Source organism: Solanum stenotomum, chromosome 1 (assembly GCF_019186545.1).
Source record: "Solanum stenotomum isolate F172 chromosome 1, ASM1918654v1, whole genome shotgun sequence".
Classification (NCBI taxonomy): Eukaryota; Viridiplantae; Streptophyta; class Magnoliopsida; order Solanales; family Solanaceae; genus Solanum; species Solanum stenotomum.
Window position 1 is genome coordinate 54,071,547 of NC_064282.1, and position 17,580 is coordinate 54,089,126.

At 33.9% G+C, this 17,580-nt stretch overlaps 4 protein-coding genes across 4 annotated transcripts; 2 read left to right on the forward strand and 2 right to left on the reverse strand.

Moving 5' to 3' along the window:
* The first annotated feature begins 3,518 nt into the window (after nt 1-3,518).
* LOC125874848 (E3 ubiquitin-protein ligase MIEL1-like) lies at nt 3,519-8,216 on the forward strand. The gene is made up of 12 exons (XM_049555887.1): nt 3,519-3,621; nt 4,313-4,400; nt 4,645-4,701; nt 4,799-4,831; nt 4,926-5,003; nt 5,143-5,186; nt 5,283-5,323; nt 6,253-6,335; nt 6,411-6,502; nt 6,603-6,672; nt 7,604-7,645; nt 7,753-8,216. The coding sequence occupies exons 1-12, from the start codon at nt 3,572-3,574 to the stop codon at nt 7,876-7,878; spliced, it is 804 nt and encodes a 267-aa protein (XP_049411844.1). The 5' UTR covers nt 3,519-3,571; the 3' UTR covers nt 7,879-8,216.
* Nucleotides 8,217-9,034: 818 nt separating this feature from the next.
* LOC125854318 (UDP-glucosyltransferase 29-like) lies at nt 9,035-10,390 on the forward strand. The gene has a single exon (XM_049533832.1). The coding sequence runs from the start codon at nt 9,035-9,037 to the stop codon at nt 10,388-10,390; it is 1,356 nt and encodes a 451-aa protein (XP_049389789.1).
* Nucleotides 10,391-12,320: 1,930 nt separating this feature from the next.
* LOC125874882 (uncharacterized) lies at nt 12,321-13,275 on the reverse strand. The gene is made up of 2 exons (XM_049555930.1): nt 12,939-13,275; nt 12,321-12,814 (listed from the first exon to the last, which is right to left on the reverse strand). Exons 1-2 carry the CDS (start codon nt 13,239-13,241, stop codon nt 12,452-12,454), a joined length of 666 nt encoding a protein of 221 aa, XP_049411887.1. The 5' UTR covers nt 13,242-13,275; the 3' UTR covers nt 12,321-12,451.
* Nucleotides 13,276-15,104: 1,829 nt separating this feature from the next.
* LOC125874901 (CASP-like protein 1E2) lies at nt 15,105-17,373 on the reverse strand. The gene is made up of 2 exons (XM_049555952.1): nt 17,057-17,373; nt 15,105-15,786 (listed from the first exon to the last, which is right to left on the reverse strand). The coding sequence occupies exons 1-2, from the start codon at nt 17,296-17,298 to the stop codon at nt 15,444-15,446; spliced, it is 585 nt and encodes a 194-aa protein (XP_049411909.1). The 5' UTR covers nt 17,299-17,373; the 3' UTR covers nt 15,105-15,443.
* Nucleotides 17,374-17,580: the final 207 nt, after the last annotated feature.

Genomic DNA, 17,580 nt, shown 5'->3' on the forward strand with positions numbered 1-17,580 from the left:
GGGGGGGGGTTACGGGTAGGAGGTGGTGGAGTGGGGTAAGAATATTTAAATTTTATTTTTTTTATAAAATATTTTTTTGAGATAGAATACTTTAATTTTTAATTAATTATTTTCTAATTTTTGTCAAAGTGAAATATTTTATCTATGTGGAATGTCATGTGTCAATGTTTTTTTAAATAAAAGAGAGAATGCATTACACACACCACTGCCGTGTGTTTCTCAAACTGAGAAGTGATAGTTTATGTATGAAACTCACACTTTCCATAGTTTAGGTATGAAATTAAAAAAATGAGGATAATTTAGGTGTTGTTTTGACATTTATTTGAGTTTTTTTTTTAAATTGTTTCTTTTTATTTTATACAATTTTAGAAAGGTAAAAAAAAATAAAAAATTAAAGAGGATTAATCCAAGATTATAAAAATAAATAAAAAATCTCAAAATAATATAATCAAACTCTACCTATCAAAGGCTAGAAAACATTCAATTTTTAAGTCACATTATCAATATAAGTGAATAATAACAATTGAAAAACTAATTTGAGATGAAGAAATTATAATTTTTTTAATAAAAAAAGCTTCAAGTTCATCACAATCAACAAACGCTTTCATAAGTAGGATCTTGAAGCAACAATAAGCTGTTGACTTTTTCATTTTTCCTTGTTCATTATTTCTAAGAATAAGTTGAAATGAAGGAATGTGTGTGGGAGTGTTTCAAAGAAGACAAAAGAAGAGGGGGGGGGGGGGGGGGGGGGGCAAAAGAAGAAGAAAAAAGGGGGGGGGGGGGGGGGGGGGGGGGGGGGGGGGGGCCAAAGACGAAGAAGAAAGGGGTAAGGCAGGTGTTGGTGGGCGGTGGGATTCGAAAAAGGAGAAAGAGGGGGTGCAGGTGGGCAGTTCGAAGAATGAGAAATATAGTGGAGGTGGAGGATTTCGAAGAAGGAGAAGAAGGTGGAGAATTCGTCGAAGAAGGGAGTGGTGCAGGTGGTGACTGAGAGCGGCGACGAAGGTGATGGGGTGTGAGGAAGAAGAAAGGGTGGGCCTGTTGGTAAAGGTGGTGGGGTGGGTCGTGAAGAACAAACCTTATTGGATGAAAAGAAAAAAAGGGCTCAATTGTTTTTTTCTCTTTAATTTTTTACTTTTTACTCGTTTTTCTTAGGGAAAATCACACAGATAAGCAAACATATACTAGTTAATTAGCTAACATAGCTATAGTTTGAATTAATTACGGCTCACAACTTACTTTTAACTGTAATTACGTCGCTTATACATATACAAATACAAATTATACATATGTATATATATACAATGATATGATAGATATACAAATACAAATAGCCTCTCTCCTCTCTCTTCCCTCTCCCAATCTCGCTCTCCTCTCTCCTCCCTCTCCCAATCTCGCTCTCCTCTCTCCTCCCTCTCCTAATCTCGCTCTCCAGATATACAAATACATATGTATACCAGTTACATATATACAATTATCTGACAGATATACATATACAGTTCGCCTCTCTCGTTCGCCAGATATACAAATACATATGTATACCAGTTACATATACACACACATATATATACAATTATTTGACAGGTATACATATACAATTTGCCTCTCTCCACTCTCTGTCCTCTCTCGCTCACCTCTCTCCTCCCTCTCCCAATATCGCTCGCCTCTCTCCCCCATCTAACATGTAGTTACGAATCGTAATTAACAAACTATAGCTATGAAGTATAATTAAGTTATTTTTGAGTGACTATATGTGAAAAATCTCCATGTATAAATACATATTTTGTATATACTTTATACTGTTTGTATATTCACAAGCGTAATATACAAACCACAACCTCCATTTGTATATACTTATCATTTTCAATTTACAAGTGAAATATATACAAACGGATAAACGAAATATACAAACCACAACCTCATATCAAATGGAACTATAACTTTGAAGCGCAATTATCAAAACTATACCTATAAAACCTTATTATGTCTTCATACTTAGGAGGACTCGAACTTGTATAATAATACACCTACCGAGATGAAAGTCAAAGGTGAGTCTCGTAGGTGGACGTATCAAACCAAAATAGTGCAACATGAAAAATTTCATTAAGAGAAATTAACAAGACCTCTGATTGAGAATGAAAAAATACTTACCACTTAATTATACTCCCTCCGTCCCTTTTTAGTTGTCCACTTTAGAAATGACACATAGATTAAGGCAACAATGATTAGCACAGTGAAGTTACAATTTTACCCTTATGACAACTTTTCACTTCAAAATTACAACCACTTATTTGAATTAAAGTGAAATAAATTGGAGGGAAACAACATACACTTTTACAATTTTCAAGAAGTGTAAATAAGGGTATAATAGGAAAAAATTTGTTGTCCTTTCTTGATTTGTCAAAATGGACAACTAAATAGGGACAACCAAAAAAGGAAATATGGACAAGTAAATAGGGACGGAGGGAGTATTAATTATAGTTAATGAACATCTTAAGGGATCATCTCCCAATGCTAGATCAACCAATAGAGATCACCATGTGAGATATGACTGTCAGCCAACTACACTTGTTTGTGTAAATGCCAAGAAATAGTTACTCTTAAATCTTTTGTTTTACTCATTGCATTCCCATTTGCTAATAATGCCGGCGCCTGTCCTTTTGTCTCCCATACCCCACCCCCTCGCACGTTATCCCAAAATTGTAGCATATCCACTTATTTCCATTTTTGGTATCCCCATATCTTATTTTAATCTCAATTATTCATCCCCATAAGATGAAAATGTGTCCACTTGACTACAAGACATTTTCAGATTTATTCAACTTTGGGGTTTGAGCTATAGCCACTCTTCCATTTTTCGTATTTTTATTATTATTTCTACTACTTCCTCACTTTCATTTATGTGGTACTTGATTACATGAATTTTGATTATGATTTTAAATTCAACCTTACATACATAAATATAATTATTTAAAATAATTTAAAAGAAAAGAAAATGTTAAGTCATAACTTTATTAAAAAATAAATTCTATTTTAATTTAAAAATTATAGTACTAACAAACTTATATTAATAATTTATTTTAGATAATATCAAAAATTGCATGGAATCATATGAAGTAAATGTTGAGAGTAAGAAGGAAATGAAATATAATTAATAATAAAAATATTTTTAAAAAATTAAAATAATAAAAAAGAATTTAAAACAATAAAAATAAAAATACATTAAAACGAAAAAATTAAAAATAGAAATAAAAGAAAGAAATTAAAAATATGCTCACAATTACATGTCAACCAAATATGACAAAAAATATAATTACACCAATTACGTCAAATCCAGTTACCAGTATGACCTTCCAAACATTTGCCCTTAATAACATGCTCGCAATTTTTAAATTCCCAAAGTAGAAGTGGGTCTTTCCAGTTGAGAAGATGGTAGTATTACTCTTTGTACTTTGATTGCACTTTGGGTTTTGAGCCATTTTTTTCTCCACCACCCACAGCTTTCTTCTCTTTCTCTTCTTCTATTTTCCATAAGGTGGGTGGTGGTGTTGGTGTAACTATTTTCTCTGCAAAAATGGAAGGTTGTTGCAATGAACGCCTTGATTTTGGCAAAATGGGTTATGGGTACCATCTCTTTTTTATATTCATCTTCAATACTAGTAATCTAAATATTTCCCTTTTTTATGTTTATTTATTGCAGGTGAGATGATCTGATATGATTTTTTTTTTAAAACTGTTTGATTATGTGGAATTTTATGTATTGAGGGCGATCTGATTGTGTTTTAACTCTTTTAGATGCTAAACTCATATAGTTAATTTAACGTCTAACTTGAGTAGTTTAGGTGAATCAACATTCAAACTTTCTTATCAGTGTAAGTTTCAATCTAAGTTTTGCATTGGTGCCTATCTTCAAGTGGATTTCTTCTAGTTGATTTGTCATCTTGCTCATTCAGTTAACAGTTACTCCCTCCATCCCAATTTATGTAACATTTTTCGTTTTTCGTGACTGAAACAATTAAAGTTTGACTGAGAATTTGCATATGTTTGTAAACTACTAAAAGTTAAATCACAATAATTGACAATTCAAAATATATATGAAAGATACACTTGTTTGAATTTCGAAATCCGAAATGTGCCACATAAATTGATACGGAGAGAGTATTATCTTAGAAAGTTAATTTCTTCGAATAATCATTTTCTGAGATAATAACTATCAGTTGAATCAACACAAATTTCTTCTATATCTCAATTATCTGCCTTTTAGTGTTTCTTCTTACAGTTCTCTTAGTTGTCCTGATTTTGGATTTTTTGATAGATGCAAGCACTATAGGAGAAGATGCAAGATTAGAGCCCCTTGCTGCAATGAGGTCTTTGACTGCAGACATTGTCACAATGAAGCCATGGTAACTTGCTCGCGACTTCTTTTATGTTACTTCCTCTGTCCCAGATTTTTGTGGCACAATTCGGATTTTGAGTCAAACCTTTTAATTTTGACATGGAATCTTTTGAAATAAAATTTACATATTTGGAAACTAACATTAAAATATTATGGTTGATGAAAAAACTCTCGAAATCCAGAAGTTGTCAAATATATTGGGGGGAGGGAGTATCTGTCTAATGGAAGTTAATCTGTGTGTGTTTCAACAGAGCATGTTGCGTAAGATTTTTGATAGGCATGAACTAGTTCGACAAGATGTCACACAGGTTATGTCTCTACTATTTCCATTTCCAGTTATTCATCTGTTACATTTAATTGTTGAAAGTTTCTGATAATGAGATATGTGTTCTTTGGGTATTTCAGGTCATCTGCTCAGTTTGTGATACCGAACAGCCAGTACGTGTTGTCGTTTGACTTGAATTATCGCCTTCTTTCTCTCGTTGGTATTGCTTGAGTTGATGCTACAATGTCTTTTTCTATTTCAATTCAGGTTGCTCACGTTTGTACGAATTGTGGTGTCAATATGGGAGAATACTTTTGTGAAGTCTGCAAATTCTATGATGATGATGTAATAAACTGTGCCTTTTACTAATATGTGATTAACTTGTTTACGTCTGAAACGCGGCGATGTCATAATTGTTTTTGGGGCTTAGACCCGTTTAGCCATTACATTGCCGAAATACTTATGCTGGACTTCCCTGTTACAGATAGACAAAGGGCAGTTTCATTGTGATGATTGTGGAATCTGCAGGTTAGTGTTCAAACATTTATATCGCTGGGAATTTGTTGATTTATGTGGTGAATATCTTCTATTTTCGAAGTTCCCTAACATGTTTTCCTTGCACAGAGTTGGTGGTCGCGAGAACTTCTTTCATTGCAACAAGTGTGGTGCGCATCACAACTTTTTAACATTATTATTCAAAGCTTTGTGAAAAATTCTTGTTCTTTCTCTCATGTTTTTCTTTAATATTTTCTTCACTAACATGTTAATTAATCAATGAGATATTCTTGAGACTATACTATGCAACTCCAATTGGTTTAGTCTTGTTTGCTATTTTTCCTAATAATTACTCTCTATCAGCCGGTGTTTTGTGGGGGTGAAGAAAGGATTATAAGTAATTAAAACTTAATGATCATGATCTGAATAATCAGGTTCCTTTTCTTATAACGTAGTCTTAAAAGACTGACTAGGAAGGATATATAGCACATCGTAGTGCAGCTGCATTTTCTTTATTCAGCTTCCTCTTCTAGTACTCGTCCTGCTTCTTGATCTGGGAGTATCCAGACCTATCTTCTTAGTTAGAAGGAATGTAGTTTTGATTCTTTAACGTTATGATTTTATTTTACACTTTAGAGTCATTATTGTTGATTGTTAAGTGATGATACCCTCAATATCACATGTAATATAAACTTCACGTTAAGATTCTCTTTAATTTGTTGTTTTTCTCCCTTCAAGTAGTGGAATGTAGGAGTGTCGTCCTCAGTGTTTTCCGGAGTTCTGGTTGTGCAACCATGTTTTGATGCTTTATTCAGTTGGCTTATTGAACATACCTGTTGTCATGACTAAATTTTTTCTTTCTTATATAATTGGTTAGACAATGCAAATAGAGAATCTATAGTAAGAGAAGTGAGCAAAGCCTTCCGATTTTAATTTTCATTGCTCTCTTAGGAAATTTGTCAATTGTATGGTGAAAATATCACTTTCTTCTTTCTAATTTAGTGTTGCACAAAGTGGACATTCACATAATGTTGTGGATTCTCTTGTTGTTTTGTTTCTACATTTGCTTCTTCACCTATTTCTGACTTTCATTCTGCAGACTCTTGTTATTCAGTTAGTCTGCGTAATAACCACTCGTGCGTGGAGGACTCCATGCGGCATCATTGTCCCATTTGTTATGAGGTACGTTACATACCCCTGTGGATCTCGCCTTTGAATGTTCTTGTCATTCATAATGCTCTAATTCTTCAAGTGCAGTTTCTATTTGATTCTCTGAAAGACACAACTGTAATGAAATGTGGACACACAATGCATACAGAATGCTACCATGAGATGATAAAGCGTGACAAGTAATCACTTAGTATTTATCTATTTATGTTGTTTTTTGAGTCTTGTTCGATTGAATAACAAGTTTTTTGCTAACTGACTTCCATTTTATTTTAAACTCAGATACTGCTGTCCGATATGTTCTAGATCAACTCTAGACATGACCAAAGCTTGGAAAAGAATGGATGAGGAGGTAGGTTTAAACATTTATTCTCTGAGGGTGCATCTCATCATAGAATTGCTTGCATGCTTAGTGAACTTTTTCATGGATGATTTCTGTTTTATGCATATTCTAAAACTACTTTTGTTTTAAAGCAATCTGATCTAAGAACTGTAGTGCTATGATCGAAGTTCAATTTGTTGAATCTTGATCAGTACGAAACGCTTAAATTGTCCAATTATTTGAGGATGCATAATCTTTTCATTAAAAATTTTGTGCATGCAAAATCACTTGGGAACTAGTTCAGCTTGTGCATAACTGATCTTCTACTATTCTGTGTTCTTCCCGAACATGTGCTAATGCCTATGTTATGTGGAGCTGGGTATCTTCTATTTGCTGGGATAAAACCTTTCCTCTGCAGGGGGCCTTGTGCAGTAAATCCCCTTTGGGCGGTTGTCCCTCGTCCTAAAGTAGTCCCTGCAAAGTTTTCGGGAAGAGGGGTAGTCTTGTGTGTAAGCATAGCATTTTCAGAGGGCTATAAGACCTTTTTTCTCCTCTCTTTTCAGTTAAATAAGTTTGTCTTGGAACAACATTGTTTTTTATTGTTCTATCGTCCACAAAAATCTAGTTGATTATGGTAAAGAAGACTAAAGAGAGTGCCAGTTCACCTTCTTTTTCGAAGGCAAAAAGAGGAAAAGAAAAGAGAACCCTGACATCTAGTTCTTGCATTTAACGAAGATGTTTGAGTTTTGTCTGCAATGATCATATGCCAAATACAGGATGCATTTTGAACCATGTGGTATGGTCCAGCATAATGCTTAATTCTTTTGCAATTTCAGACTGTTTGTTATTTTGGTTGTTGGGGTAGGGGGGGTTAAGTTTTCTCTAATCTTATTTTTCAAGAGTCCTATTTACCTAGCTGTATTGAAGTCCTATGCTAAAAGTGAAAATTTCCGTTGTTCAGATTGAAGAGACAATCATGCCTGAGGATCTTAGATATAAGAAGGTACTTCCTTTTCCTTTGACCCCATATTTGTGATGTGTTGGTTATTTTGGGTGTTAATTACAGAGGGCAACCAAGGGCGTTAACTCACCTAAACTTGTTACTCGCAGGTTTGGATTCTTTGTAATGACTGTAATGACACAACTGAAGTATACTTCCACATAATCGGGCAGAAGTGCAGACACTGTCAATCATACAACACCCGTATGATTGCACCTCCCGTTCTTCCTCAATAGCAACTTTCTACTCCAGAAAAACTGATTGTTTGTGCTGCTGAAACCTGGTGCAGCGGACGTGAAACAGAAGAAATTTATGGTGTTACCTTCATGATTACTACTATTTATTCTTTGATGTCATTTCTGCATTATTCATGGCCATTTGCAAATTACAACACAACTTCACTCTTTTTGCAATGTGGAAGCATTTGTGACATGATTTTTTTACCTCCAAATTAAAGATGTGAGAGTAAAACTCAAATGAGTTGATTCAGGACTATTTATACCACCATGTACACATATTGTCATAATATTCCAAGGGACTACTTTTGAGCTACAAAATTGAGAAAGGAACCAATTTATTATTAGTAGTTACATATTTTGTGGAGTTGATTCCATTTCCTCCATCAGCAAAATAGAAGGAAGTCTTTGATATTCTCACACTTTCTCTTCTATTCACTTACATTGGTATAATAATCTTAATGCTGAAATCACATCTCTAATATTTCTTGAAAATGATAAAGATGCACCAATGTTAAGAAAGACGAAAAGCATAGCTATAAATGAGTAGTCCTTGCATTTGAATGTACAGGACAGGAGTTAGGAGATAGGAGATAGAAGGACTTTGATGTGTTTGTGGCAGGGGAGTGGTGGTCCAGTGTAGAATACCGTTACACTCACTACTCTTTTGGGACAGTATATACTGATACGAACTTTGTATATGTATACATTTGTTATATATTAATGTTCAACTATATGTACAGTTTAGATCAAGATTAGAGCTGTAGTTGGATGCGTACAAACTGTCCATATACTCAAGTATTAAAGATTTTTAAGGTTGAGCTAGTTACTGGAGTCTCTCTAACATCTGCACACTCTTTCTCTAATGAGATATCCTTAATCTCTGTATAGAGGTAATTTGGAATGTTATTTAACACTACATATCTAAACTTAATTATGTAATCCTATTGTGCTTCTGTTTTAGGTAACTTGTAATGATTTCTCCTCACAATAAAAGTTCTTCCCTTTTACTTTTTGGTAAGTAATACCTAAACACTTTCAAATTCTTTCCTTTTTCCCTTTAGGTAAGTAACAACTTCATTGCTTCCTCTATCTATAAAATATCTAAACATAAAAGTATTTTTCACAAGAAAAAACTTGAGGGAGCTTTTCCATCATGGAAGACACTAATCCTACAACTTTGAAAGTTCTAATGGTTCCATGGTTAGCTCATGGCCATGTAATCCCTTATTTAGAACTGGCCAAGAAACTCTCCAAAACCAATCTTTTCTTCATATACTTTTGTTCAACACCTATCATTCTCAATTCCATCAATCAAGAAAATCTACCAAAAAACATCCAACTAATAGAATTCCCTTTACCATCATCACCACAACTTCCCAGCCACCAACACACCACCAATGGCCTACCGAAAAACCTCCTTTCAACGTTGATCCAAACTTTTGGAGAAGCTGGTTCTACCTTTGCCAAGATTCTTGATTCTCTCTCTCCTGATTTGCTTATTTTTGATGGGTTTCAACCATGGGCACCAGAGCTTGCTTCTTCAAGAAAAATTCCTGCCATTGATTTCCTTATCATTGGTTCTGCTTCCGTATCTTTCTTCTATCACCATTATCTGTATGCTGGCAAAAGAGACTTTCCATTCTCAGGAATTTTCCTCAAGGATTATGAGGCAAAGCAACTCCAACTCACCGCGGAAATGAACATTTCCATAGGACCTAATGTTGCTTTCAATGGGCTGGAAAAATCCCATGAGATCATTTTGATCAACACTTGTAATGAAATAGAGGGTAAGTATGTTGATTATCTCTCGACTCTAAGCAATAAAAAAGTCGTACCGGTAGGTCCACTTATTCGTGAAATGGAAACAACTAGAGAGAATGAAGAGAACTCCAAGATTATCCAATGGCTAGACAAGAAGGATGAGTCCTCTTGTGTTTATGTTTCGTTTGGAAGTGAATATTTCTTGTCCAAAGAGGAAATCGAAGAAATAGCTCATAGTTTAGAGCTAAGTGAATTGAATTTCATTTGGGTACTTAGGTTTCCATTAGGTGAAGAAGATAACATTGAAAATGCTTTACCAAAAGGCTTTCTTGATAGAGTTGAAGGAAAAGGTGTCATTGTGGAAAAATGGGCACCTCAAGCAAGAATTCTTGAGCACCCAAGTGTTGGGGGATTCTTATGTCATTGTGGATGGAATTCTATACTAGAGAGTTTACATTTTGGAGTTCCTCTTATAACCATGCCTATGCATTTTGATCAACATACTCATTCAAGAATGACGGTCGAGTTGGGGACAGCTATGGAGGTTGTGAGAGATGATCAAAATGGGAAACTGAATAAAGAAGAGACAGCAAAAGTGATAAGAAATGTGGTGATGGAGAAGAATGGTGGTGAAAATGTGAAGGCAAAGGTGAAAGAATTGAGGAAAAAGATAAGAGAGAAAGGAGAAGAAGAGTTTGATCAAGTTGTTAACAAGTTGTTGCACCTTTCTACCAAGAATAAGCAGTGAAGAGCTTGGTATGACATAAAAGAAGAGCACAAAAATGGAGTTATTTTATTTTCTTTTCTTTTTATGCATGAAATAATTGAAATATACTTTTCTTCTTGTTCTCTGTGGTGTTTCTCTACTTTCGATTAGATGGAAATGATAAGAATGTTTCTGTTGACATTACAGATTGCACTCGAATTTCTTATCTCTTCTACATTGTACTCTTGTCTTTGTCTTCATCCCAAATTCTTCACGATAGATTCCATTTTCCTCCTTTAAAGAAGTAGGTAGCTTTTAGTTAGGTGCCTCACAGATTCTGGTCTATCCAATTCTAGTTCAACTGTTCAAGATTGATTACAACGAAATTGATAGTGAAAGACAAGAACGTTTTTTTAAAAAGGTTTTTCATTGTTGGATTGTACATTAAGTACAAAAAAAAAAAGTAGAAGTGAAGAACCAGAAGATTAATGCTTCAACAACTTCTATAGAGCTTAAAGATTTCAAAGTTAATGAAGTCCACAAACAGAATTCACTTTAATGACACCTCTTAAGGTCAGCCAGCTAGAAGATATATATTAGCATATCCATCGGAAAATGAGAACCATACAATAAGTATGACTGTCTAACATCTCATGTCTACCATTGTAGAGGAGTGCCCTGCCTTCTCCGACATTCTTGAGTTTCATAAACCACAACTGATCATGTATGATATCAATTTTACATGGTCTGTGGAAATGGCAATGTCCCGTAACATCTCCTTCAATTCATTTCCAAATTATGGGGGCTACAACTAATGTGTTCTTCCTTTGTATGTTCAAGCATTGAGGTGTTCAATTCCAATCAAAGAGATGATCTCTTTGATTGCAGAGAGCAATCTACTGAGATCATAATGACAAAAGGTTTTTGGAGAAATTGTTTGTTAGAGACCTTGACACAGATGAATCTTCAGAGATGATTCAATGGTTAAACAAGAAGGATCCCGCTTCAACTGTTCCTTTGAAAGTGAATCTTTTTTGAATACGGAAGATATGAGAGAGATCGCACAAGGACTAGAGCCTTGCAATATCAACTTCATATGGATAATCAAGTTTCCAGTTGGGGATAAAACAAGTATTGAAGAGACACTACCTCAAGACTATCTTGACAGGGTTAGAAGAAGATTAGTTGTGGAGGGATGGGCATCTCATGCTAGAATTCTTGCTCATTGTGGATTTTCTGTAATGGAAAGTATATAAATTTCGGGGTCCCTATTATTGCCATGACACTTTAGTTGGATCAATACATAAATACTAGGCTGGTGGAGTTGGTTGATGTTGGTGTAGAGGTTATGAAGGTAGATGATGGGAGGCTTAAGACACACGAAATAACTAGAGCGATAACATATGTGGTTTTACAGAAGACGGGGAAAGAAGGAAAAAGTTAAGAACAATGGGTGATAAGATCAAAATCAGAGCAGATGAGGAGATTGATAGGGTGATGGCGAAACTCTGTGAGAAGCGACAACAACAACAACAACATACCAAGTGAAATCCCACTTGGATAGTAGAATATACACAGACCTTCCCACTATCTCGTGGGTAAAGAGGGCAGTTTCCGAAAGACCCTTGACAGCAAATCCAGGTACAAAAAAGAAGGATACATGTAAGCAGAACAAAGTCTACCAGAAGGGAGCAAAAACAACAACAAAATAGTGCCATAATCGAAACATAGTAAACAACATACTTACGTCCTCGCAGGAATAAAACAAAGGTCCTCGCAAAGACACTCGAAGTTTTGAGGTTTTATCAAATTCTTAGCTCTCAGGTAATTCCTGATCTACTCGAAATGAAATGGCACATCGAGTTCATGATATGCAGATAAATGAGGATAATACCATCAATTGAAACATAATATACTAAAATAAAAAAAATATGTTCCTTCTGTAACATTTGTGTTTTGATTTCACTTTTTTCGAATTCAATCCAATACATCTGTTGAACTATTCGTATGCATTTCCTATAAATACATAATCAGCAACAACACAACAAAGATCTCGAAAAACTTCATCCATCAACCAATGCCTATAAATCACAAAACACAATTCTAAAAAAGAAGCAATTCTCTCCGAATAGTCTCTACGATATTACTTTCATTATTTCCTATCATTACTGTGACTGTCAAAGTTGTTAGCTGATGGTCACTTACAGAGATATTAGCAGCCAAAACCTCAGCCTGATGCTTGTCAAGAACCGAGAAGATGTTAGTCATCAGTCCTTGTGTGAGCTGAAATTGGATCCCGAAAAATGCTAATCCTTTCGAGACAGTAGCATTAACAGAAGAAACCCTGTTTCTGCATTGAGAAAAAGCTGGTTTGTACACCACTAATGACTTTTTCAACCTCAATATTTCTTCCTCAAGACATTTGATGTAATCTGTAGATTCCGCCACAATCTTCTCTCTCGTCGCCTGAAATTTTCAAATCAATTTACATTGCAATTCCAAATCAGTTGGGTACTTCTATATGAATCCTCTACGAAATTGAACAAAAAAGAGTTCGAATCTGAAGCAAATTATAATAGATATATATGACCTTATGTATGTGGGAGATAGTTGGGACTAAGGATTGAAGCAGAGAGTACAACTCAGCCATTTTCCCTCTTCTGTTACGTTCCTTGTGCATAGTATCATCAGCAAGAGGAGCTTCTTTTTTGTGCCTCTTATTCCCATTTGATGAACTTGAACCCATCTCATTAATGGTGGAAAAATCTGTCAATGGCGGCATGAAAGCATCTTTATATCCTCCCATAACACCCATAAATAATCTCTCAATTTCTTCCTCTTCTGCTTCTTCCTTCATCATCATCTCTTGCCACATTTCTACACTCTTTTTCATCACTCAGCCACTACTATTACTGTATCAATGGAGTATATGTATATATATACATATAAGCCTCCCCACCCCCAACAAGACGGTTACAAGATATTTGCAATTTTGCACCAACGAATGATCATATTTTGATTCTGTTGCAGTTAGAAATTTTCTTCTGTGTATATCTGTTGCATGGTGATTGATCACTTGGTTGAATCTCAGCTGTCCATTGTTTGATCAACGGTGATGATTGTCCTAAGGATTTACAAGATTTGCTGGTTTGTTTACAGTGTAAAATTTCTGCTCAAACAAACATGCAAGTGGGGGTAATAGGTGTGGCGGGGGGGGGGGGGGGNGGGGGGGGGGGGGGGGGGGGGGGGAGTGGTACTTGGGCTGTAAGAAAAGTGAAACTTTTATACTCTCTCCACTCCAGCCAATAAGAAATGGAGAATAATGTGAAGTGAAATGATATCATTCTTGAAATTAAATTAAATTAAAAATTAGTCATATAAAATTATTATAAGTACAAAACATCACTGTTTATATAAGATGAAAGCTTTTTAAGTTGAGAATGTTTAATCATGAAAATTGAATTAGTTTGAAGTTTTTATACATCAGATATGGGTAAGTTTAGAGCCGTCAATATGGGCTAGGCCCGTTGGGTCGGCCTAACCTAACCCGTGATTTTATAGGGCTAAGTTATGATTTTTGTAGCCCATTTAAGAAAAGAGTTTTTTAGCCCGGCTTGAATAAGCTTTGCCGATTTGTGGGGCTTGAGAAATATGGATAGGGCCGGCCCGTGAGTCAAATAAAAATAAAAAAATAAAATAGAGTATTAAAAATAACAAGAGTCTAAACTCAAAATTTGTTTAAAGTTTGAAATATTACAATTTAAATACAAATTATGTTTATAAAATATGTACTACATATATTTAAAATTCCCTAAATTCTAGGGAATCACTACATAGGCCGTAACCTATGAAATATTGTCATAGTTTTTGTGTTTTATTATGATCATTGGAAAACAATTAGGTTAATATTTCTATTTAGCTATTTATGTTTTTTACTTGAAAAAATCAAACTTAATAAATATTATAAAGATAATTTTATTTGTGGATTTGATTAACAAGTAGTAACACGAACACCATGTAATATTGTCTTGTCAATATTTATGATGATATTTATAAATTATAATTTAATTTAAAAAATTATAACAAATATACTTTTAAAAAAAAGAGGGCTGGCCCGTTGCCCACGTACTTGTGGGCTGGGCCGACCATTTTCTGACCCACACCAAAATGGGCTAACCCGACCTAGACCTTCAATTTTCAAAGTCTGTATGAGTTAGCCCGAATGGGGTGGGCTAGCCCATATTGACAACTCTAGGTAAGTTCTTTGCCCTTAAAAGTTTGTTTAGTACCTAATCCCTTATAAAATCAGTTCTAAATTAAATTGAAAAGGTCAACTTCATAACTTAAAACTTACAACACCAATGATGATGTAAAGTTATTTAAATTAACGGTCTGTTTCGTAAAACAACAATAAAAAATTGGATTAATCATTTTTATTAACCCTGAATTTGCATTCTCATTTTGAGTAATCCATCTAAATTGAGTGAGAGATTTATTTATTTAAATGTTGCCGCAAGATTTGTAATTGTTAAAACAATTTCATCGAGTGTACCGGATAAACTAATTTCACACTTAATCTCAAAATTATTATCTTTTATCTAACCAAACCAAACATGCAACGCCTTAAGTATAATAGGTCAAAGTTGTGACTTGTTGGAACATCATCAAATATGTGTGTAATTGAAATCTATTTATTTTATATATACAGAGTTAAGTGGGGAACAGGAGGCCCATTCAATTAGTGTGATCATTTGGATTCAAATTTGCAACTTATGACTTTGTAATTCAAATTGTAACATCAAGATCATTATATTACATTGTGGTATCCTTATGATAAAAAGATTAATATATGATGATGTAATTAAAATCACACTTCCAATTTCAAGAATATACATAAATTAAACAAATTTAATAAAGCTACTATATTTACTGAAACCAGAAATGCAACACACTTAGGTCTACAAATGATGATTTACCAAACACGCAAAGAAAACACCATAGCCTAGTTATCTAATACAATACAATAAAACTTCGTATGTAGAAAAACTATTTTACAAGACAAATATTTTTTAACGATAGTGTTCGAACCAACTTGCTAATGACGACTGTTCTTATGGAGGTTCAACATAGCAAACAACACCAACAACAAAAACAATATAGAACCAACAAGTGAAATGGCAACTGCCGTCGCGACTTGTCCACAAAATTTACCAAACATGTCGCACACCTTGTTCCACCGGACGTGGGTGTTCCCTTTGTATCCAATGAGGCCGACAGCTGCGGCCGCTCCGACACTGGAGTAGAGAAGAGCCATCATGATGAGGTCGAAGAGAATGATTGTTAGAGAGAGGCATTTCGCTTTTCCTCTATTTGCCAACGAAAGGACTAAGGAGATAACTGCATATGCACATGCAATTGCATTCACAATCACAAAGTACCTGAAATTTATTTTAAAATTTACAAAAAATTAATACTCATTAATTATATAATATTAACACTCTTGTTTCAATCACATAGTAATATTTAATTAAAATTTTGATATTATCTAGTAGCTAGGCTCAATTGGGAAGCATCAATATGACCCAAATCAAAACTAGTTTTGAGTCAAAAACGGTACAAGAAATATTTATACCGTCTACACCAATCAAAACACTTTAAAAAAAATAATAATATTGAAAATTTACCAACTATATAATAAATTATATAAACCCAACTAACATTTCATTCTCAACGATAATATTAATATGAGTCACTATCTTCCAATAACATTTGTAATTAATAGGGAGTAGAAAAAGTCTAATTTAGGTAGGCAAGATATTTGTTGCCATCACATATTTTTGCCTGTCGACGATCTAACTGCCAATTCATTTACTTCTTGCCAAAACAATACGTACTCCCTCCGTTTCATCTTATTTGACCTTTATATTAAAAATATAATTTTTTTACTTATTCAATTTATCAAATCGAGATTTTTTCCCCAATATTATCTTTATTACTCCCTCTATTTCATATCAACTAAATTTGTGAGAAGAAAAGACATAATTTAAACCCATATTTTTCACTATTGTCCTTTGTAAAATCATAAATATAACTTTCTAAGTAATGCAGTTTATCTCTTAGAAAGTATCACACTTCAATAAAAGGAAAGGGAAAATATGGGAAAAAAATCCAAAACATCCATCTTGAATTTTGAACAATTCAATTATTTCGAACAATAAAAGAAGTCTCAGAAAATTCAATTAATATGAAATAAAAAGAGTATCAATAATAACATAAAATGATAGTAGCAGCCAAATATAAATTCTGGAAACAGAATTAATAAAATTAATTTAGTAAAATAAATCTCCAATATATATTTTTTTTTAAAATGGCGAGAGTATTGCCTCTTGCATCTTTTATTCATGAGATTTACCTAAAGTATAATTACATATACAAAATTAGCTTATAGTAGCAAAAATAACTTGTCATATTTGTATTTCTTTTAGATAAAAAATATCATAATACCAAACGAAAGATACTCCCTCCGTTGTTCTCTTAGAATTTCAAAAGTCAAATAAATTCTTTTTTACCGTAATATTTTCATCGTCTTTTAAAAATTATCAATTATCATCCCTTATAATACTTTCATATAATTTCCAAACACATAAAATTCTATTTCAAAAAATAAAAATTTCATATTTGAATTCACGATCAAAATTAAATGCTTACACAAAGGCGGACATGTGACTCCACTTAGCGGAAGCCGGAACATTGATAGGCGGCAAAGTTGGTACCAATTGGACAGGCACAAGCTCATTTTGTTTGCTAACTCCAAGCACAATGGCAGCCACAAGTGTTAGTACAAATGCCAAAAATCTCAAGACAAAATCATTCCCTCTTATGGTTTGCTTATTAGCAATCCCAATTTCTTTTGCAACACCTCCTCCATTTGTATAACTTTCTGTCTCCATAATATTATAATTATAATCAAGATAAGCTATAATAAAAAAAAATGTGAATATGGGAGGTGTTGTTATTATTATGAAGGTGATGAAGGGTTTATATATAGTAGATAGAAAGTCAAGTGGGGATATAAAATAAGGTATGTAGAAATTAAAATATGTGTGAAAAAGAAGCTAGTGCCTAGTTGTATATATGACTTTTTTGGCTTTTATTATTAGATTAGTGGCTCGACGTGTGAGGTTTTGGGTTGGAGATAACACGGTGGAATATAAAATTATATTAACAATATA

Bases quoted from the DNA above. Each gene is read 5' to 3' on its own strand.
- LOC125874882 (XM_049555930.1), bottom strand. From the start codon at position 13,241: ATGAAAAAGAGTGTAGAAATGTGGCAAGAGATGATGATGAAGGAAGAA. The intron at 12,815-12,938 runs GTCATATATATC...TGAAAATTTCAG, and splicing joins CTATCTCCCACATACATAAG to GCGACGAGAGAGAAGATTGT.
- LOC125874848 (XM_049555887.1), top strand. From the start codon at position 3,572: ATGGAAGGTTGTTGCAATGAACGCCTTGATTTTGGCAAAATGGGTTAT. The intron at 4,832-4,925 runs GTACGTGTTGTC...ATTTCAATTCAG, and splicing joins TTTGTGATACCGAACAGCCA to GTTGCTCACGTTTGTACGAA. The intron at 5,324-6,252 runs GTGCGCATCACA...TTCATTCTGCAG, and splicing joins CTTTCATTGCAACAAGTGTG to ACTCTTGTTATTCAGTTAGT.
- LOC125854318 (XM_049533832.1), top strand. From the start codon at position 9,035: ATGGAAGACACTAATCCTACAACTTTGAAAGTTCTAATGGTTCCATGG.
- LOC125874901 (XM_049555952.1), bottom strand. From the start codon at position 17,298: ATGGAGACAGAAAGTTATACAAATGGAGGAGGTGTTGCAAAAGAAATT. The intron at 15,787-17,056 runs GTAAGCATTTAA...AATAAATTTCAG, and splicing joins AGTCACATGTCCGCCTTTGT to GTACTTTGTGATTGTGAATG.